The sequence below is a fragment of the Thermobia domestica genome, chromosome 5 (genome assembly GCF_964235325.1).
Source record: "Thermobia domestica chromosome 5, izTheDome1.hap1.1, whole genome shotgun sequence".
Classification (NCBI taxonomy): domain Eukaryota; kingdom Metazoa; phylum Arthropoda; class Insecta; order Zygentoma; family Lepismatidae; genus Thermobia; species Thermobia domestica.
The window spans coordinates 230556299-230580900 of record NC_137458.1 but is presented as its reverse complement, the minus strand read 5'-3'; the positions used below and the strand labels follow the sequence as shown (position 1 = coordinate 230580900).

Sequence of the window (24602 nt, the reverse complement as noted above, 5' to 3'; positions counted from 1 at the left end):
ACATATAGAACGAAAACTTACAATGCCACTATCGCTATGGAGTATGATAAACTAAGGATCCTACAATACCACAAAGATATAAAAACAAAAAGAAAATGTTGGAAGGATCTACAACAGTAAAAGCGCAATTGACACTGTTGGATAATGCATATAAAATGTACTTTAACGTCGGATACTGCAGTCATTATATGACATATTTCAAATAAAAAAAATAAGTTATTAGGAATTTAAAATGTTACATTTTTCGAAGTACTGTATTTTGTAAATATGTTTAGAGAAGTATTACATTCAATTACATGGGTGGTTTCTAATAGACATAAAGATCATAATTCCGGATTACAGCTATTCGACATCTCAATCCACTCGCGAGATATGAAGAAATGCTAAATTTGATATATTGCTCAAAATTGCGCATTTGTGGAAACTTTTTAAATGTTTTTAGTAGATGTATTTACAACAATTCTTGGAGTTTCAGAATTATAATACCGTTGTAAATTCTACCATTATTTACCAAATCTCCAGAATGGTTTGAGATATCACAATGCTATGACTGGTATTATGACCCATATATCTATTGAAAACCATCAGTGCAATTCCATGAAATACTTATTTAATCAGGGTTTCGAAATAAAGGCTTTTAAAAAAGAATCATTTTTATGTATGTTTTTACCCATTTCAAATCCGTCATAGTATAGCCATAGTGTCAGGGCATTTTTGAAATGCATTGTTCCGCTAGTTTAAATTGCATTAGTACTTGTATAGAAGCTACCATAATTTGGATGTTTGTCATGCTATAACATCCTTAGTTTGCGGCACTGAATGCAAGATCTAATATTCTAAAGCTTGCTTTTGCACATACTGTGTAATAACTTGTAGTAATGCTATTTGAAAAAAAAACTATAAGTTTGATTTGCAATACTGCTAACGTCTTGGTATCAGAGTGTATGTATGAACAATGCGTTTCTGACAATATTGTAAGGTTCCGCACCTTTGCACATCATGCTGTAACCATGTGTGTACTACACGTGTTTGCAATAAACAACTACAACGCAGACTACAATACCGAAGAGGAGTCGGCCACCATCGCCAATAGTCCCCCATATTGCCCATCTAACTAGATATTCAGGTCACAATACAGACGACCCAGATCGATTTTTATGTTATTTGATCATTTGGCTTTACTTTAGACATGAGCGACAGAAAAGAAGAAAGACATATTGCGAATGTATTTACAGGATGTAGCTTTCGATTTTGTATTACAATTACAAAATCAGAATCAATATAACAACCTAGATTACGACCAACTTAAAATTAAATTAATTCCATTGTCTCGTCCAAATTTACCAGCACAGAAGGCAGAATTAGAAATTATTCAAATACAGCAGAACGAAAAAGAGTCGGTCGACTCATATTTCTTAAGAAAATTAATTGCCATTAGACTGCTATTCTCAGTGGCTTCAGATGAACAGAAGATCCATTTTCTTTCTTCGGGATTACGAAGAAAATTTTTACAGAATATATCTTTGGAATCATTCCAAACAATGCAGCTGTTGCAGGATCGACTCTACGAATTAGAAAAGGCTCAGGACCTCATGTGGAATTGTCACAGGCAATTCATTCTTTAATTGACCAACATGACCGCCCTTTAACATTTCCTTAAAATGACTTTCATAACCAAACGAATCCTAGTTTGTTAATGCCAACCTTTGCACAACACCCAACTTCTACAGTACAACACACCCAACCTGCTCCTTGTTATTCGCAATCGTTACCTTCTGCACCTCCATTGCAGAATATTTCCCCTCCACAGTCAACTTCCACTCAACCTAAAGTTTCAAATCTGCACCCACACTAAAGTCAAAATCCGCCCTCACAACCTCCTCACACGGTCCTCACTAAACTAGCCAATCAAATGGCCGAACTATCATTAATGGTAGAACAGAATGCCACGAAGACTATTTTCAGGTGTAATAACGGAGAAAAATATCGTGATGGAAACGGACAACAAAAGGCGGCCGCAAAGAATAACACAAATGGAAATAACGGTGGTAGGAAAAATAAAAATCTTGTAAAAGGCGATAAAATATGTGTGCGCAATATGCTATAAGAAGATCCACGGCGCATCTTTGTGTTGGAACAACCCTAAAAATTCCAACTCGGGAAAGAGATAGGTGGGCTCGCAGGCCAAAGTCAAGCCTCGCGGGTTATTACAGAAAAGTCGGCGCGGACCATAAATTAACCACCACAATTAGAAAACCATCACATTCAAAAAGATCGGGCAGTAGTGATACGGAGGACAATTTTTTCACTCAGGCGACCTATAACGATCGCCGAGAATATGTCAAGCTGGGGACAGAAAATAATAAATTATTACTTTTATTAAAGTAAATTCAAGCAGTCTGCTACCAATAATAGACACAGGATCCAGTCTTAGTTTATGGTCCAGACGAGACGTACCTCCAAGTTGCAAATTAATTTCAGACTCGTATCAAGGGCATTGCTAACAAAGTTCTGACCTTGAAGGAAATAGCTCTAATTAAATTTAAAATTGGTACCACTACCTTTTCCCATTATTTCCGCATTATAGATGCAGACTTCAGTCCGATTTTTGGGAATGACATTCTTACTAGACTTTTCTCTCAAATAGGCGTAGAACACAATTCTATATCATTATAGAGAAATCCTAAAAAGCCTACTTTTCCCAAGGAAAAAAGAGAGAGAGGAAATGTCGCAAGCAACGTCTTGTCCTTTGTGCTTGCAGAGAAACGCAAATGTATTTACAGCTAGTAAAATTACGATCCCAACAAAATCACATTTCTACTTTCCTGTTTCAATTCCGAAGAAAAATCATGACGCAGCATTTTTCATTGTCACTCCGCTGCAATCAATATTCGAAAGGTACGGATTGGAGGCAATGTCCACGCGAATACCAAGTAACGACCTTACGTTGTTAATCTCAAACCGTACTGCGCGCATAATAACTTTAAATAAAGGCACATCAGTAGCGTACACAGAAGAGGATGTGGAAGAATTTTCTTTCAAAATAGAAGAAGACGGAAAGTAAAAATCAATTTAGAACTCAAGAAGAGATACAGGAGACTAAAAGAAACCGCTAAAACGTTTAATATTAAACTTTTCAATATAAATCTCGACTTACCGGAATACCAGAGGATAGCTGTAAGCAACTTATTATACAAATACAGGGATGCTTTTTCATATATTTCGGAGGATATAATTTATTTTAGTGGATACGAGCATAAAATACGCATAGATAAAAGTGCCTCATTTCATTGCCGTTCTCCACCTATTCTATTAGGAATAAGGGACCAAATTGATAAATAGATACAACTGTTAGATGCCAAAATCATAACTGAGACACAGACGCGTAATTATTCTTCGCCTCTAATTGCGATCAAAATAGCAAACAGTTCAGACTTCAGGCTTGTGTTGAATCTACAGGCATGTAATAGTTACACCAAATATTTAAACGTCCCGTTTCAGTTTACGGAAGATGCTCTGCAAGTTTTAAAGAGAAAACCTTAATTTCGAGCTTGGACATTTCCCAAAGCTATTTCCAAATCTTATTGCATGACTTTTGAAATGAATCAAACTCGCAAAAGTTATACATTTCTCAGGTGAATGATGGGCCATTGTACAAGTTCCCAATCGCTGATTATTGTAATAAAAATGATATTAGATGGCTTAGAAAAACTCATTACCAGTTTTTCAGATGACCTTGTGGTCGTTTGATATACGTGGGAACTACAACTTTCAGAATTGGAGCTTTTATTCCAAAAACTACGGAAGCATGATTTTAGAGCCCATCCCAAAAAGGCACATTTGCTATATAGAGAGCTCCCAGTATTGGGGTTCCTTGTATCAGGGGAAAAGATCAGCATCTCACCGAAAATAGCAAATGAGATAAAGAATTTTAAGAAACCAACTACTAAACGAATATTGAAGAGCTTTATAGGTTTTTGCTCTTATCTTCGAAGTCATATTAAAGACTTCACGGCCAAGGTAGAAACGTTTCAACAGCTCCTTACTAAAAATGCTAAATACAAATGGACCGAAGAACACGATGAATTATTTGGGAAGCTGAAAGAAGACATCATGAATGCCCATCTCTCTACCATTTTGAGGAAAAACTAGAGATAAGACTGTATACTGACGCAAGCTCACACGAAATCGAGAGGTACTAGCTTGTTATAACCCCCTCACAGAAGAAGAATTGTTTCGTATTACAGCAGTCGTCTTACAACAGCTGAAACTTAAAGTTCAGTCTGGCAAAAAGAACTATACACTATTATATATGGTTTACGCAAATTCAGATATTTCCTACGTAATCGTAAATTTAAATTGTTTACAGACGCTAAATGTCTTTTCTATACACGCATCCGGACATAGTAGGAAAATACACACACTATAGACTTTTCTTAGCCCACTATAAGTTTGACATCTGCCATATTAAAGGAAAAAAGCAGCCGGCCTATATCATCAGCCGCTTAGAACAAAACAGCAATGATAATCAAGAAGCCACAGACCTACATCAGGCAACCGAGGATATGTATGCATACCGTTCAAATTCTTTAGAAGAACCCATTCTTCAAATACAACATCCAAGATCTTTGAAGAATTTACGCGAAGAACAGCGCGAAGATGACTCGTACATTGACATAATAGCAGATGTAGAAGGGAAAGAACCAACAAAGAGTTCTGCTATGAGAGCAGCAAAGTATTTTTGCTTAAAGGAAACCTACTTTACCGCAGACAAAAACATCCAGAACTTGAATTAATTTATCTTTTGTGTATCCAGAAGAGTTTTCACAAAGATCGTCAGGACCCCATTTTGGGTTTTCGAAGACATATAAGATCGTCCTCAATAAATACTACATGCCAAACATGAAGTCATATTTAGCATTTAGAATTAACAACTGCAAAGAGTGTCAATTCTTAACGAAATTCCCGAAAAAACACACAGAGAACTCCTTCATTACCTGCCAGGTCTTATAGGAGAACGATGAATGTTTGACAGTTTAGAAAGTTATCCACATGAAGAAGGGAAACCAACATTAGTTTTAGTTGAAATCGAAACAAGCACTCGTTATATAGTGACCAAAGCTGTCAATAGCATAACAGCAGATACAATTGAACAATTTTTATTGGAAGAAATTATTTTAAAATTCGACGCCTTTCGTTTTCTTCATCTGGAGAAACATCCAGTGCACAGAGCGAAGAAATTTCAAAAACAGAAGAAATATATAATTTTGAATTTAAGTTCTGCCCTGCGTTTAATCACAAAGCTATAGGATTTGTCGAGGTCATGAATAAAACTCTACAGAATTTCTTAAATTTTTTCGCCCAACGAAACCATGAAACATGGCCAAAACTATTGCATCACATCACTTTTGGTTTAACCAGTTTTATCCAATTAGGAACAAAGAATTCAAGTTTCTTTTTAATGTACGCATACGAATTAAGGACAATCGGCGATTGCCAATTACAGACAACTCTCCAGCTACAAAGAAACCACCTCTTTCATAATGTATGGTAGCAGTATTATTACGGCTACAATCTCTTTAAATGTCTTTACAACGTTTTTAGTTCTCGCCGCAAATTTTCTTCATTAACACTTTTCAACACTTTACGCTTTTTCTCTCCTCTTATGTAGTTGTCTTCTAAATGTTGTTTGATTTTTGATAATAGCTCACTATTAATGAGACATGCACCATGGTAGACTATCTTTAATTCAGAAGTGATTCATAACTCTATTTCTTTCTCTTGTAGGAACTGCTAATTCAACAGGAGAATCATGAAATCAGCATTTATTGTCTTGCTGTCATACACAGTGCTTTCAACCGGACAAGCTAGTGAACTTATATTTAAACAATATGGATTGTCAATACCAAATTTAAGCCTATTATTAGTTGCAAAGCCACGGAATTCTTGCCATATAGTTTGCATCTTGACTTTTCAACAGTAAAGCTGAAAAACGAATCCTGTATTGACTATGAAAACCTTATTAAAATACTTCATGGCAAGGAAAAGCAATTTGTTGGCAAGATTAAAGATATTTTACCTTGTGATTTTCAAGCAAGATGTTCCACACGATCTAAACGCTTTATTTTTAACTTATTACTTGGACTAGCAAATTTCGGCCTTAGTGGTTTTAGCCGAAATTTCACAAATTAATGAAGTTCGAAGTTTATAAATTAAAATCAGCAATAAATCAAATTCAGGCACAGAATCAATATTTAAGTAGTCAGATCCGAGAAATCAAAATAATTACGAAATTCCGCATTTAGTCACCAATTTTTCAGTAGCCGTTGAGAAAATATCTCAAGTACACCATGAAATTCTTCAACTTGTGTGTAAACCTACCACAAATGAACGACTTTTAATTACTTTACTACACTTTCAGATTATAGGACAACACCTCAACTCCTTTATACAGGGCGTACTGCGAAACACCGTCAATGACGCTCTCATAAAGCCAGATCTTGCCCGGAAAATGATAGCTAGTAATCAAAATCTACGTGGTTCCCTAATAGAACGTGACCTAGGTCACATCTATCAATGTTCGAAGGCTTATCTGATTTGGCTCCTCATTGGCAAATTTGGATTCAGACTCTTATTATACATAATAAGGATCATTATATGCTCTATAAAATTTTCAACAATGGATTCTTAACGGATACTAATCTGATATCCGCATCAGATTAGCAGATTATGATATTTGGACCACCGAAGGAATCTACAAACTGGATCTCTCCATATGTCAACCTCACCCAATGTACTCCATCTGCAAGACTCAATCTCAAGCCCGTTCACAAGGAACTGATTGCCTATACAACTTAGTATTTCGGAATTCAACTGCCCATTGCCACTTGATGCCCACTCTTTCCCGAATTGAAGAATTCTACTTATTCACTCATGGGACTCCATATGACGACTAGGAAATTTGTTCAAATTACCAGGCACCGAAATCACATAATTGCTGCAGATGGTGTTAATTCATCCTCTGCATATTTTTTAAATATGAAGATTTCGAAAGAGTGATTACTGGTACCCTAAATCTGCCTTCGCGTCATACGGCCAATTTTACAATTGAATTTCGGTATCTGCCCACTAAGAGCGATAGCAATTTTACCCTCAATCTTCAAAATCTTCAACGAACTATTACTTGTATGCATTCCCTCTTACAACATGAGAAGAACTCACTTCCCGATCATTTCTCGGATTTTCATCTGGCGCCAACTTTCCCTTGGACACTAATTATCGTAGTGGCCTTAATAATCTAATTACTAATTGGGATGGGCTGTTTTCTTTGTTATTTATATAAGCGTGTGATTATGATCAATCGCTAATATCACGCAAATGCCTTCTCTTGCATTATGAATCACCTTCCGATCATTACCACAGCCTCCATAGCAATATTATTCTTTATATTCCTGCAAAATTTGTGCCGTCGCCTCAGGACTCGACCAGCTATAACATCTCACTCTCGCGTCGAGATTTCTCTCCCAATAACAATGAAGTCAATTCCTTCGGCATCAGAGACAGTGCTGACATCGCACAAAGTAGTACGGCCATTACTATCAGTGACCTAGTATATAAATACTAATTATAACCACGAAAGCCACGACAGCCTCTAATTTGAGGGAGATGAAGTACTGTATGCGGATCCTGTTAGGCTAGAGGACAAACTGTTAGTGCTTCAACTTCAACTTCAACTCTATTTGTGTGATAGTGCTATATATATATATATATATATATATATATACAGTGTTGTGTTAGTGTCCAGTGCTTTAAACTTTGACTTCGTGTTTAAGTGTTTCAGTGCTTTTCCAGTATATACTGCGACCAATATGCAATTTCCAATAATGTAAAAAGATAATACTGTGGCTTATTTTTTTCTACGCCATGAGGGTGTAAGGTTCCGCATGTCTTCACATCATGCTGCAACCATGTGTGTAATACACGTGTTTGCAATAAACAACTACAACGCAGACGACAGTACCGAAGAGGAGTCGCCCACCATCGCCAACAGTCGGCAAGACTGAGATCACCAAAAGTAGCCGACACTTTAAGAGAAAATTCAGCAGCAAGCCTTAATAAGCATCAATCTCTACAGGTTGATCAAACCACCAAAAACCCTAAGGCGCCTGGTCATTGGGAACACCTTACTTTCTCACGACGCTTGTCAATTGAGAGATACCCTTCCTAAAAGCCCTACGACGCTTGGTCATTGGGTTCCCTTTCTCTCTTACGACGTCCGGTCACCGAGAGACACCTAATCACACAAAATCACCCCCTCTCACGATGTCTGGTCAAAGAAAGTAACCTCACCTACAAAAACCATACGACGGTTGGTCATTTGGTTCCCTCCACTTTCTTACCTAAAATATTAGAGAAAACTAATTATTGTAATATATTTCTGTATTCAAGAGGATCATTTATAATAAAATGTGATGGGAAAGTCCATTCTCCCGAGTACGATAATTGCTCTATCTTAAATAAACTGAGAGAATTTTACAATATTTGCATGGTTCCACATTGCAGCGTTATTTTGTCTATTAGTTTAAAAGTTGCAAGAGAGAATCACGATAAATGATCCACCCTATATATGTATTTTTAATGTCCTAGTACAGCATATCATTTGGTGATATAGTTCTATGTTCTGTATTGTATTCAATATTCATATTTTATAAAGCGTAGTATATAAATACACTATATACCACTCATTCTAGCTTTGGAACTTCTGTATAAATTAAAATACTAATTCTGACCAAAGCATATATTATTTATTAGTTCATATATAATTTTGTCAGAATTTGTCTTTTAATAAATACACTATATATATTAAATCACACGAAAATAATCTTTTGTTTTATGTAAAGAACAAATTAGAAACAACTTTTGTCGAAGTTTTCTCCAACTAAGATTCTCCGTGCCAAAAATTACCCACAGTGCCTTCACGTGGTGAAGTAGATAATGCTCATGCTTTGTGTAAACCTTAGAGTAAAATTTGTTGCCTAGTCGAATTTGAAACTCAGTAGACGTTTTGACCAGTAGGTCGTATTTTTACAGAGACTGAGTGTTGATAATAAATATTCGCAACACATTAATTAATAAATCAATCAACATAACGCCCTAATTTCAAAATTTAATGACTCATTTTTTCGCACTTGGAGTATGTAAATGACTGTTGTTAAGTAAATTTAGTCGAATTTAGTCAATGCAAACGTGCCAGTTATTCACATAAACTCAGCTTTACAAACAATTCTGTAAACTACAAGAACAGGCAGTTAATTATTCTGAATTATACCAGTGGATGTACATTCAAATGATTAATACAATTTTTTTAAAGGAAAATACAAATATCAGGTCGTAGGTCTGATTGAGCTTTGGAGGTAAAATTGAGAATATATTTATCATGATTTGTAAGTAATATTAGAAAAAAACACATATGCACCATTTTGTTGGAAGGTCTTCTGTCATTTGTACGGCTACAAAAGAGTTCCGTCGCTATACAACTTCTCTGATTTCTGATCAAAAAATTGGTAGGTGACAGGCCTCTTTTGATATTAACAACATTTAAGATGTTCTGCAGAGATCGATACAGATGACAATCTGACGATGGCAGGTCACATATACACTGTTGATGCATCCAAACTTCACAGCCTGGCTCTCGTATTTTTCACAGATCGATGGACATTTATGCGGTTTGGCATTGTAATCGTGGTATACGGGATCCTTTTTACTGAGCAATACCACCATTTCTTTTGAATTACGAGGTGTACCCATTTGAATTGTCGACAACACATATCCGAGTGTATCGATCTGTCCGGTGGCAGCAGTTTGTCATGCACGTTGGTTTTCCAACCACAGTAAACGCACAACATAACCTACCTGAGTGAAAGTTCGGGTTTTGCCACATACCATACAGCTTCTCCTTACTTCAAGCGCTATCACATTCGCACAGTATTGGTGCAGGTTACCCATTTTTCATCACACCTGAACAATCGATTCAGATATGCCATGAATTTGTTACCTTTCAGTAGAGATTTACAGATAGAAATTTGATCACGTAAATACGTTTAAGTCAGATCATGTGGCACGCAAAAACCGAGCTTTATTTGTAGCCAGCTTTCTCCAAATTGATTATATCTGTTTGGTGCTGGAGCATTAAGTCATTGGTGATATCATGGCTGCTTATATGCCCCAGGTGCTGGGTTTTTGTCAGAATATAATCCACGCTTCCTGTGATTGGTCGCTCCCTACGTGAATTATATTGGATATCCAAATACCCAAAACAAAAGCTAAACGACCATCTTTTACCTGTTCCTTTTGATCGCGTGTTTCGTCCATAAAGAACGCATATTTATTCAAAAGCTAGTGCAGCGTTTGTTTATCGATCGGAATAAAATTTTAATATATAGGGCAATTTTGTGGAAAGTTCACTATCTTCACGGCACAAAACCTTACACCTGATTCCAAAAAAATCAAACACTTTTTGCATAGCTATTATCTTCAACCGTCAGCTATCAAATGATATTAGACTTTCCCGCTGTGACTCATGTATCCTAAGATTTGAGACACTAACACCATATTGAGCGCGCTAGGTTTAATACTTTAGACAATCTGATATATGGGTATAGTTTAATTCTAGTTTGAAAAAAAATGAAGCACATTATTAAAATGCTTTGCTCAAGATTGAGTGGGGAATTATTACGCAAAAATTATAATCAATAATGTCATATCTGAATCAATGAAATGAAATGAAATCTTTAAGTTTTACGTCCCACGGTTATGCCGGTTAGGCTAAAGGAGACGGTGATAATGAGATATGAGTGAAATGGTGGAATGAAGAAAGTGGGAGGAAACGGGAGAACCCCGAGAAAACCCACGAGCACGGTGTTTGTCCACCACAAAGTTCACTTGGCGGGGGCTGGGATCGAACCCGGGACCCCAAGCACCAGAGGTGAACGCTCTACCACTGAGCCACCGCGCCCCCTATATCTGAATCAAGTATATGTACAGTGTGTGTTGTATTAATACATTTTACTATTTTGGTACATATATAAACGACATTAGATTTGAATTAATTTCTTAGAATGTCTAAATTATAATAGTTCTCTTTCGTAATAATTCCTCGAAACAGATGAAAGTTCAAACATATTTTCTTTATTTCTAACATCTGTTAGTATACACCATTGATAATTCTACTTTAAAAGCTTTAAATATTGCACTTATTAGTGTACTTAACCTCTGTACTTGTTTAGAATGCATAAAGTAGAATCGCATTTATGTTCACGCTTCATAAAGCAAAAACAACAAATTTCAAGAGTTCTTACTGCATGGCAGTGGATCAGTAGCTCTAGTCTGAAAATACAGAAAACACATTTCTGTGAAAGATATATTAAAATAAACTAGAAAAATTACACATAAAGAAGACTATAAATGTAATTTTACATTGTAATTTATTAGATTGTATGTGTGCTTCTGTATTGTAATTGAATCAGTGGGTTCGAAAATCAGTCATCTCCTTCGTAACTAATTTTACAGCAGAGACAAAAAACTAAATTAGTCAATATACATTTAATATAGGGCTGTTTTCATTTTCTGGCCTTAGAATGTGGTTGCTTACATAAGATTAAATCAATTTTATATGTTAATAACCCGTTCTTTTTCATTAAAAAAGAAAATTAAAAATTGGAGATGACTTGATTTTGTACAAAACATGAAATCTTACTTACATTATGTTCAACAAATGGAAAATTTTTAATTTTTCACTTAAAACTTGAAATAAATGTAGTAATAAATAGTATTAACAGTTAACGGAAAGCTAAACTAAGTCTATAAGTTCAGGTATTCTTTTGAATCATAAGTACAAAAGGTAGTGAACTAAGAGTGTAGGTTTAGAAATTCTCTTCTGGATCATGACAATTTGTGATGAGCAACAAATTTATTCATAGAAAGGCAAAAATTCACGTGGGATGAATGTGATCACTTTCTTGATGTCTACAATTTTCTTCTGATTTGTGGCTACGTTTCCAGAATGTGCTTTCCTTACTTGCCGTACAGCCACTTTCAGCGTATTTTTTAAAAACAAAGCAAACCTGAACTTGCATAAACCACCAATTAAATTAGATAATTCAACTACATCAGGTGTCGAGCTTTCGTAACTTAAACTGTTGTAATCTGACACCTAAAATTGCTGTTTCTCATTTTTTGATTTTCCGTAAAAGTCTATTGATTACACTAGTTAACAAATTTCAACTTTTTGTTTGTTACATGAGAAAAATCACCTGATCTTAAAGGAACTTTTTGCGCTGAATTCGAATATGCACTCGGTTTCTCTCCATCACGTACAGTTTTCCCGTAACAGAGGGATTTTCGGGAAATTCCCTCAAAAATTTCTCTTTTCTAAAGAAATAAATATATTTGTATGTATACTGTGTGCACTGTTTATTGCACCTGATAGTAATGCTTTCAGATCTCCTGAGTTGGGGTAAAAACGATTTGCTTTATTACTACAAACACAGACATAAAAATGAATATTTACAATAATCAACAACACACTTGTATTGCTCTCTGTAAACTAGAAACGTGTATAAAAATAGAATGTACTTCCAACGTATATTTTTGAAACGTACAGTATATGTATATCTTAACACACATATATACAATTCTCCAAGTTTTTTCGTTTTGTTCATGAAATGGTTATCAAATGTAACAGAATGCAAAAGAAAGAAAGAATGGAATACAGACTCATTGTTGACAACAATGAACTAATGCAGTCTGAATTTTCCACTACTGTATAGTTTCCCCCCTCCCCCCGCGCATTTCTTTCTTTCTTGTGTTCTTGACACCTGGTGAGGGAGTTTTGTACATTTTTATATTGACGTGTGGTTTAACACTACTTCACTTTCAAAGTTGTCCTTGCTGCTAAGAGTGCTTTCATGTTTGATCTTAACGGCATTATACCCAACTAAGACCAGAAGTTTAGTTTGTGATCAGTACAATGGCGTCAAGAGGACGGCGTTCGTGTGTTAACTCACCAAATAGTTTTTGTTATGTGTGTGGCCAGTTTGTAGTTAAAGGACAGTGTAGATCCATTACGCCATCGGTGAAACTAGCATATTATATTTATATATTTCGGATGTCGTGTGGGAGATCAGGACAAAACTTGGGCACCCAACATAATTTGTGCGTCGTGCTACGTCACTTTACTTGCATGGGCCAAAGGGAAACGGAGGTTCATGAAATTTGCTGTACCAATGGTGTGGAGAGAACCCACCAACCATCTGGATGATTGTTATTTTTGTCTCACAGTAGTTAAGGGACATTCTAAAAAAAAGCAAATACACAATAAGTTATCCCAACGTTAAATCCGCAATTAGACCTATTCCGCACGGGGATGAACTTCCACTTCCCGAGCCCCCTACCAACTGGGAAGAGATATGGCCAAAAGACTCTGATGATGATCATGACCTTGATGAACCATCGACATCAACATGTACATCCAAGGATCCAACGTTCATCCCTGACTGTGTTCGCGAGCCACATTTCATCCGGCAATGTGAACTTAATGACTTACTCCGTGATTTGCACCTGACAAAACAAGAGGCGGAACTTCTGGGATCAAGGCTCCAGCAGTGGAACTTATTGGATGCAGAAACGAACATATCAGTGTACAGGAAAAGGCATGTTCAATTTTCAAGCTATTTCTCAATGCAAGATAATGTGTGCGTATGTACGGATGTAAATGGGTTGATGGGAGCTAGGAATTCCTTACGTTCCAGAAGAATGGAGGTTATTTATCGACGCGTCAAAGGTCAGCCTTAAAGCTGTCCTTTTACATAATGGAAATAAAAAACCTTCTATACCACTTGCGCACTCAGTGAAGATTAAGGAATCCTATGACACCATGTCAACTTTGCTAAATCTTATAAATTACAAGGACCATTGTTGGCAAATATGTTGTGATCTCAAGGTAGTTGGTATTTTATTAGGACTGCAGTGCGGTTACACGAAGTACCAATGTTTTTTATGTTTATGGGATAGCCGAGCTGATGACAAACATTATGAAGTGAAGGAATGGGAACCCAGAGTGAATTACGTACCTGGAGAATGCAACGTCAAATACGCTCCTTTGGTAGATCCTAATAAGATATTACTACCGCCACTTCATATCAAGTTAGGACTTATGAAAAACTTTGTCAAAGCCATGGACACATCTGGTGAAGGTTTCAAGTATTTGCGAGATAAGTTCCCTAACCTGAGTGATGCTAAGATTTCAGCGGGAGTGTTTATTGGTCCCCAAATTAGGAAATTAATGCTTGATGATAGCTTTGACAGCAAGTTAAACAGTGCTGAGCTAGCTGCCTGGACAGCATTTAAGTGTGTTGTGCGCAACTTTCTGGGCAATAACAAAGCTGAGAGTTACACAGAAATCGTACAGGACATGATACAGAAATACAAAGAGTTGGGTTGTAGGATGTCTTTAAAAATCCACTTTTTGCACTCCCACCTCAGCTTCTTTCCTGCTAACCTAGGCGCTCTCAGCGACGAACAGGGGGAAAGATTCCACCAATATATAATGGCAATGGAGAAAAGGTACCAGGGACGATGGGATCCTTCAATGATGGGGGACTATTGTTGGGGTCTTTTTAGAGAATGCAACATTTCTTACAAAAGAAGGAAGTAGTGTACGTTTTTGTAACCCAATGGAAGTTTCATATATTGTGATAGTTTTGATTGTCTTTTCATGACCTTTTGGTACATTTGTATTATTGTTTATTGTAAGTTGTCACACTTGTAAATTATATTGTATTATATTTTATATATGTGTCTGTGGTAATAAAGCAAAACGTTTTACCTCAACTTAAGAGATCTGAAAGCATTACTATAAGGTGCAATAAACAGTACACACAGTATACATACAAACATATTTATTTCTCTAGAAAGAATAAAGCGATTATTACGAAACTTGGAGGGTTTGTTAAATATGAATCAAAGTATACTTAGGTATAATTTCTATGTTAGTATATGCAAGGGGACAAGATCTTGGGGTGTAAAATAAACGAAAAGGGAAATTTTTGAGGGATTTTCCCGAAAATCCCTCTGTTACGGGAAAATCGTACGTGATGGAGAAAAACCGAGTGCATATTCGAATTCAGCGCAAAACGTTCCTTTAAGAACAGGAATTTCCTTTTATGTAACAAAACCTTTGTTAACTAGTGTTATAGTTTTCTTTATTCCAGTCAACAGCTTTTGGAATCAAATATTATATTTGTTGTCACCTCCTTTACAGCGAATTTCTGCGATGTTCTTGATAATGCTATCAATGTGACATATTGTTGAGGAATGCATATGCGGTTTTCAGTTTGGATTTTTTTGATTTTTAAGACCTCAAAATCACAGTCACAAAGATTGAATGAATGGCCCCGCAGTGGGAAAAAGTGGAGAATGACATCAAAACGAAGTCAGAGGCATTATAAATCTTACGACTGTGATATTTTGATTCTGTCCTGGTTACCATCAAAAAATATATAAGGTACCCAAATATATTCTGCCAACCCACTCAGGTTATCTAACACAAACTAACAAACTTCAGTGGGGCTTTTGCTGGAATAGGAATAGAACAATGATCTATTCAATTTGGGATCATGGATGCAAAATTCACTGACTAATAAACAATAATAAAAATGCCTTGGACATGAATATCTAGGAGGGACAGATTTTTCATGTAATCAAATACGATACCAGTGCTATCTTTACGAATGCACAGCTTGTTTACCTCATCAAGTTTAACAAAATTTTTTGGCATGCCTTCTTGCACAATGAGTTCAGCTGCAACATTACATTTCGCTTTATCAGTTAATTTAAATCCTTCAACTTCGTTGACAGTTCCAAGTTTAGTTCGAGAACATGTCATCTCCAGGATATGGTATGTTTCCAAACTAAATGGAAATTTCAATGTTCAATATTTTCTATAACGGGGGAGGGGAGACGATTTGTTTCCAGCTTAAATGTGTGTCCACATCAGTTGAGCTGGAAACTGAAATAATCTCAATTTGGTGAAAATGTGTAGGTGACTGGTTTTTGAACTCATCGATTCAATTGTAATTCACCTTATTTTACCGTAAAATCCTTGTAACATTTAACCTATCAATAATAATAATGTGATAGAAACTACCTCATATAAAAGTCTATAGAGACCACATATGACATCGAAGGCTTTAACCTAACATCTAAGAGTGCACTATAACTTTGCAGAAACCGTAGCATGCTGGTTGAATGATACTTATGGAATGTCACTATAGTTCTTTTATCTCAACTTGAAATCTTAATATTTATAATTGCGCATATAAATCAAGTGAAAGAACAGTTGCTCCGTTTAACCATTTTTGGAGAATTACTAATTACAATATATTAATTTAGTTATGCAATTATTCTCTACTTATTAAGCCATGTGTACAACTTTAAACAACTTGTCTCCAGATAAGTATTACTTCATTCTGATTCCCAGTTTGGTTCAAACTTGTTTCTGATCATTTTCTCTTCAGTATCATCAACATTTTAGATTTAGAGAATTGGTTAGAAATGTTATCCTATCCAGGGATTTTCCACATTAACATACTTCTTTTGATGATCCGGAAATATGTAATTTTCTGAAGAGAAAATAAAGCATTCGGGTATACTGTATGCACCAACAGTGATTAGGTTTGATCTTAATATAATGGAAACACATGCTTATTCTTGATCAATATAATATAATAGGTAAAAATGAAACAGAAATTTTACGTGACTTTGTGTCCTCCGAATGTATAAATGGCGTTTTATCTTGAAAGTTCTATAAGGATTGTAATGTAGCAATTCTTCGCACAAAATGACAGCAAAAGTTTAGATATATAGGAAGTTTATATTTACGTTAGTCATACAGCAATTACATTTTTTGATTGCAGTTTTTGTTTACGTACTTTTGATTTCTCCTCTCAGTAGGAAAATTCTCAATACCATAGATTGAAGCGTTCTCCTAACAAAGAAGTTATAGTCAAAATGATGATTTCCAGAAGAATGCAATTTAAAGTTAGTTACAATTTTATTCAATAGAATTTTGGAGTCACGTCAGTTCAAAAGGGTGCTGATATAATAAAAAAAAACTTTGACGAAGTGTGTATTAAGTAATTCTTGAGAAACGTATATAATTTTAACATATTACAGCATATTTTGCAATAGCGCTGAAAGTGCTCTTTTATCGAAGAACATAAAATAAACTGAAAACTAGTAGTACAATACAATATACAAGTGTAGACCCTAACGATTGAAATCAATATAAATATTTAAAAAATCGTGAATGCAAAGCACATTCATATTTAATTAACTGGGAATTTTCTAGATACAAAATAATTCAGTTTCTGCCTGTAGGTGACACAAAAGTAAAAAAAGAAAAAATCTTGAACATCATCAATTTTTGCCGTATTAATGCCCTTATGTTGAACCAAATTCAAGGATATATTTATAATTGGATTCATGCTTTACCATATTTGGAATCTAAATACCATTGGAGATTTTGGAACACAGCGAAGTACCAATCTTAGTGTACTTAATTTGGACATTTTCTAAATATAGAAGGTATCCTTCTTTTAATGAAGGTTTGTCTGATCCATTAAAACATTGGCAAGTTATGAGTTAGTATGACATTCCATTATGGCCTCTAAATAAGGTTTAGTGGTACCAAGTACTGTCATTTCCTTAACGTCAAATGCACATGTCCGCAATTTCAATCTCAGTGGTTGAATTAATATACTCTGCTTGGGAAAATATGGAAAACGTTCACGTTAAGACACTTTTAACAAACCGCATACTCAACATGATCAGCTTTAGTTTCAGAGTCAATCGCGACATGCATACAATGCAAAACACTGATTGTTATAATATAAAAGAAATTCGTGCCCTTTGCGTAGTATTGCGATATTAACACGAAATTTTCAGAGATTATGGAATCAACTATTGTGGTTCGTTTAATTGGATCACCGGAAAAAGTGTCTAGGAGCCAATAGGGCTTTAGTCAGGAGAACGCCTAAATTCTTCTTACGACTAGAGAAAAACACTTTGGAGCATAAGTCATTTTACATCACGGAATTATTTTTATTTGTAGAATACTTCGACTTCGAGCATTGTCGTGTTTTAGTACATGCGATAGCAGTGTGGTAATTGAAGCACTTTGAGGTGGGGGTAAAATTAGTGTGTGCCTAAAATATACTTGTATTAAGCGAGTGCATTTGGAGCAGTGGCGTGTACTGGTTTGATGACTTGGGCTACCACTAACCTTTGTAACACCTGTACATTACTATTATTATTATTATTATTATTATTATTATTATTATTATTATTATTATTATTATTATTATTATTATTAGTCCCATTGTTCAGTTTCTACGTTATTATAGGTCTTCAAAATAAGAAAAAAACTTACACCATCCTTTTATCAAGTAGATAGATATTTTCTCTTCAATAGCAAGTTTATATTACCGTATTAGTATTACAGAAAAACGATCGTACATTTCTACCTTTATTTGTTGCATGAAGTATCGCTACATTTCGCATTGAATAGGCGGTAACCGTACTCACCAGAGTAAATGGAAGCTGCCCGAGTAATAATGAACGCTGAAATAGGCGACTAGCAAAGAAGGAGCCTCAGTATGTAAGAGCTTCGCAAACTGCTCTAAAACAAAGAATTTTCGTTGCGTTAACGCAAATCGCTATGGAACGAGGCTCATGATGTCCAAAATTCACAGAGACCCCCAAAATGCACTGTCATTATTCTTGTAATTTCCCTTTACTCTTCGCTCACGCCCAAGAAACCGATTTCTCTAGATGCAACTGGTGTTACCTGGCAGCCCGTTCGTACGCTGCGAGAGGAGGTGGAGCGAAGGGGATTGCGCCAATACGATTTTTGCTGTAGTATCTGGAGAGTGGTTACTTGTCCGTTGTCATGTCGAAGACCTCTTACGAGAGAGAGAGATATGCAACTGTGTGCAAAGAAGTTAGTGGATCTTTCTAAATAATACAGTTCTCAGAAACTTGTATCATTGAAAGAAGATAATAAAGTATAAAATTATTAACATAATTTAGTTTATATTATAATAACATTATCTTGTAATATTCTAGGACTACCGCCGGCAGGCCCGGTAGTCCACAAAATACGCCACTGTCAATCAGACTAAGTTTTAATTTCTCAACGCATTCCAAAAGAAACTTTTACTCTCAGGGAAATACTTCTGTGTAATATGGAAAAGGTTATGATTTCTCAGTTCACAGCATTTTCCTCACAAAACACTTGAAAAATCAGGTTTCTAATATGCATAGCGTATAAAAGTGTTTGGGTACCCTCTGTGAGAGCGTCTCCATAAAGTGGCTCATAATTGCAATTTGTATAATCACTAGAACACCACGTTAAATTTAAGTTACAATTACGCATAATTGTAATTATGATGATTATTTATTCAAAGTAGTTAACCTTCTAATTTAGAATAGGTATATTATACAAAAGAGGTAGAACAGATATTTGTAAAAAAAATCCATTGTTCACAGTAAAATAGTTTTTAACGAAACACAGAACTAAACTTGAGATCTGAAACACACTTCAACTTGTTCACTGTTCAAGAGATCTTACTTTTCAGCGTTTCGGATAGCTTACGGTACTAAAACTTTATATTGTGTCTTCTTGGAATAAAATCCATTTAGATACAGATTCCTGAGTAGTAAATTGAAAAACTGATGATCTGATTTCTTATTTGGTTATAAATGTAATTTTTGTAATTACACATGAAGGTTTGATGTCATTACGAAGTTTTCCCCTAGAAAGCACAAAGGAAACGAGATTCCGGGGAAATGCTCAGAGGTTCCTGGGAATTTCCCCCCTTTCCCCCTTCAACTACCACACTGTAGCGATAGCATATGTTGTTGTAGTAATGTCAGCTTTAAGAACATTTCCGATTAAGTAGCTACTGATAAATTTTTAAATATTACCTTTAGGTTTTTACAATTTTACGCAATCAAACAATATATACTTTTACAAAATGTTATATTTACGATCTTCTGGTAAATTGTAAGTTTCGTAGTCTTTACTATCATCTAAAATATAGAAATGGCAACTCACCCATCAACGCCTATAACATAATATATGATAAATATTAAATTTGGATACAATATTTTGTCACAGAAGGAAAAGGTAAGAAAGAACTTTCTGAAACGCATACTCTTAAGAGCAAAAGGGAGTTGAAATGTTTCGTCAAGAATAAATTATATCACGAATAGAATCTCTCCCTGAAGTTGTCTCGGCACACAAACTCCTTATTATAAATAAATGAATATAATAAAAATATATAAATAAACATATGCTTCAGCGTTTTTGCAAATTCCGCTCCTAAAGGTAGAAATAGAGAAATTTCTACAATATTGACATTTTCGGTACACCTATCAACGAATTTCATTGTACACAGCCATTTACTTATGAGACAATGCTGTAATGTAAAATAATCGTTTCTCATGTGCTGGTCAGAAATTTACTGCGAGATTGTCAAACTTTCAAAATTTAAGTGAAGTATATTCGTATTCAATTTTATCTCCAAATTTTGCACGAAACTACCTTTAATTCTCTAAAAATGAAAATGTTTGGGGTTTAAATCCAAAATTGATTTTAAAACTAGTGATTCTTAAAATACACGCATTTGTTCGTAAACTTCTAAAAATTTACAAAAGAAGTGGAAAATACTTGTTTTTTTTTTTTCAGGAGATCAATTTTATTTACATCGTCATTCACACCTGTTACTTATAGACAACGTCTGCTAGTGTCCGCGATTGAGAGAGTGTTTCATTAATGGAAAGAATTTCCGCTTGTGATATTTCTAAAGGTCTTTGACAACGCTTGGAAGGTTAATCTCGTTCTATAGACAAGAAAAAGGACTTCCGGTAAACATTTCCTCGGAATCGCTTTGTTTTAGAGATGCAAGTTGTAAAACGCATGAACTTCTGAGGTGGATATCTATAGTTCTGTTAGCTATAGAACCGAGATGGTATGTTATCATTCTACATTTGTAATTAGTTGTATCCAAAAATGATTTACTCAAACTCCATTAGTAGCAGCACAAAGAATAACCCACTGGGAGTAGGAATTTATGGATTAACCGAATTACTGTAGACTCCGGATTATGTATAAATAGTGTTTCCATACAAAAATTATTTTATCGGTTTCCTTTCAAACTTGTATGGAGTAAGCAATCGTGAATAGTTTTTAAGATTTCCTAGATCGGAATTTGGAACTAGATGATGTTTAAATGTTCTTTAGTGTTCTGTTGACGTTATCGTCTGAAAGTAAGGTGAATGTTGTTTTACGGCAAAAACGAACAGGAAAGTCTGTGGGGTGTCATATGCATCAATTTTGGAACGATAGATAGGTAGATAAAGCACTAGTGGATCCACAAGATTCGTTTGTAGGGGACGGATTACCTTTTGGACGATTAATGTAGGCTTGAAATACGGAATTGTATATCAACAGAGAAAGAATTAGTGCAATAATTAAAATATATTCCTATAGAAAGATAACATTTGTGGGCAGTTGTTCCTACCGCCTTTCCCGTGGATCCGCAAGTGAGCGAAAATGAGCATAATATTTTCGACGGAGAGGTATTTCAAATGCCACTAATGTGATTAGTCAATTCCTCCATACTTTACATCAAAACTACCAGTAACAAATTTCCCTTGCTGAATCCATGAAAATCATTTTTGAGGAATTGGTTATATAGAAGAAGAGGATCCACCCTGCAGACTTCTAGGCTGACCCCGCGAAAGCACAAAATTTCCACCAAAAAATTTCGCAACTCATAAAGAACCACCACTTTAATTTTTAATCTAAGAAAAAAACTTCACATCATAGATGAACCAATATAGTGTAATCCAAATGCTGAAGTCCAACGCAATGTTACAAAAAATATTAAAGAAAAAAACATAGTAAGTGAAATATAGTATACGTGTTTCCTTTTTTTATATTACAGTTTCATCAAGTTTTTATTTGTGTTTTATGCAATACATAATGTACTTTTCAATAGAGCCTAATATTGAAATTTGAAATAAGGAAGAAACCTTAAATTTTCCGTGGTGTATAATACATAATTCGAGATTTCGATGTTTGATTTTTTAAAGAACAAGTAATGAATACCACACTTGTACGTTAAAAAACTATTCCAACAGTCTTAACTCGATTAACCGTAAACTAGTGATTTGCATTTTGCTAATGAACCGAGAAATCCAGGGTTAAAATCTAGTTACAGGCCATACTGAGAGAGATGTTTCTTAATTTTCTTTAATGCCAGAGGAGTGCCTTGAAATATGAGCCATGTCAATTTTTATTCTTCACCACAATTTTAGTTTACTAATGGTTCAAATTTAAATTTTCTTCACACGCTGTGGCGCCTAACAGCTTGCTAAATAATGTATAATCTAAGACCAAACTAATATTTCTGTATTTTTTCCTTTGTTAACTAATATATTTCATCTGTAAAATATTCTAATATGTTCCGACATATTTTATGTCAAAACCTAAATGGACTCTTTCCACCTTCCCTTCAACATATTAAAAAAAGATCAGAAAAGTAAAAATTATTTAGTGACAATGCATTACAACTTTATAATATTTTTTACTATGAATTCGAGTGCCATATTAAAATACTTGGGTGATTTAAACAACTCATTGTTTTCAAGAAGTAATATGTCACACTTTTCATATAAAATAGTCAATTGAGTATTATCGGGCTTGAAACGATAAGCAAAACAAAACATAACTGCACCAGAAAAAATTGAAAAAGAGTAAGTAAATTAAGTACGACGAAGTAAATTAATACAGAAACATAGATACGTGTTGAAATCCCATTTAATGGTAATACTTTTTTTTAAAAAAAGTAGACAACGATTTATGTGCACAGAAATGATTCAATGTAAATGTACAGTATATTCTTGTACTAATTACATCTTCTGTCTATTTATTATATCAGGAATTTGGTTTCGTGCAGCTTCTGAGATTATATTCTTTAATTTGCGTAGAATGTAAGATTTTGACGAAAAAGAATCTTGAAGTATTTGCTTAATTGCAATCTACTAACGCCATACTCATAGCAGATATTAAGGACCAAATGCATCTTCGAAATTCACAATCTTACAAAGAAAACAAAGTAATTTGGTCTCTATAATAAATGTTACTATTCTTTTTCAGCAAATATTTCAGTCTTTACTGTGACTTATTTTCTTGTGAAACTGGCTTGCTTATGAAATGTATAAGCAAGAAATGTGTTCATAGAGCAAGTTATGTTATGCCGTTATTTATACTTACCGTTATTTTAATGTAATTTGAGTTTTGTGTACACGTATGTAATGATTTAATGTAATTTGATGTAAGTACAATGTCAACTTACTTGTTAATAATTCATTAGGTTATCAGTGAAATGTTTTAGTGTATGTGTTATATTCAGAAATCTTTCTTTCTCTATCGATTGAATGTTTTTATACTCTCAAATGTATAGTAGACGAAGCATCCTTTACCTCTTTAAAAACACGTTAATTAATAATAACTTATACCCAACAAACAATATCCACTGTATTCAAACAGAATATTGCACTCCTTCATATGTAAAAACACTAATATAATCTAGACACAAAAAATCATTCCTTATACATTTAATATTTTTATGGCATAATGAATCGAAGTAACTCTTCTTAAGTTACCAAATGAATAGGAAGTACAATCAGCATCACGCATTAACTTTCTAAACACTCTTTTGTTGTTAAATAATTCCGTTGTTAAGGGGGCGTACATGAAACGTGAATATTTTGTAGCTATCACAGAAGCAGAAAATAAAACACAAGAGTGAAAAATTAATAACTCTTAAAGAATGATGCATTGCCTCCTCGTCAAAACTATACTGTGTCTCACAAATTGACCAATTTTACAGCGTATTAATAGGTTTAGTTTTACCTACACTTCGGAAAATACGTACCATTGAACTGAAACATATTATCAACATAAAGAGAGTAACCGAAATGAACATCACTTGCATTATTATAGTACTTTTTGTACAGTACTTCTTAAGACACGACACACTGAAACCTACGTCAGCACAAAATGGTTTTATGATGTTGACATTACCTCCATCAGCAAAGAAAAAAGTGCTTTGATAATGTCCACGAAGTTGAAGTATGTGTTGGAAAATAATGAACTATAAAATTCTAATTCCTGTAAGAGGTATACAAACAGGAAATGTATATCATTTTCATACTTTGTTGATCTGACTATGAACTTTAATGCGTTCCACATAATTTAAACGACCGTTGAGTCTTCCCTTTTCTTCGATTCACATATCATATTAATCAGCAGTTCTATTATTCGTAACTTTCTAGATATTCTTATTGTCAAATTATAAAGGTTTTCTTTAGAACTTGGGACTTATAGAAATGTTATTTTCTCGTTTTCGTATAGTGCAGTGGATCGCTTAAAAGCCAATCTATTACACTGGATTCCAACACAGTGTTTTGATAAA

The 24602-nt window shown here is 34.7% G+C and overlaps 1 protein-coding gene across 1 annotated transcript in view; it reads right to left on the bottom strand.

Annotated features, from left to right (window-relative positions):
- The window catches only part of LOC145684788 (trypsin-1-like), a 63159-nt gene extending 38993 nt beyond the window's left edge, over positions 1-24166 (bottom strand). The window contains exons 1-2 of the mRNA XM_081757158.1: positions 24063-24166; positions 11358-11385 (exon numbers count right to left, since the gene is read on the bottom strand). Of these exons, the coding sequence (XP_081613284.1) occupies positions 11358-11385; positions 24063-24122 (88 nt within the window). The 5' untranslated portion in view covers positions 24123-24166. The remainder of the gene's footprint in view (positions 1-11357; positions 11386-24062) is intronic.
- Positions 24167-24602: the final 436 nt, after the last annotated feature.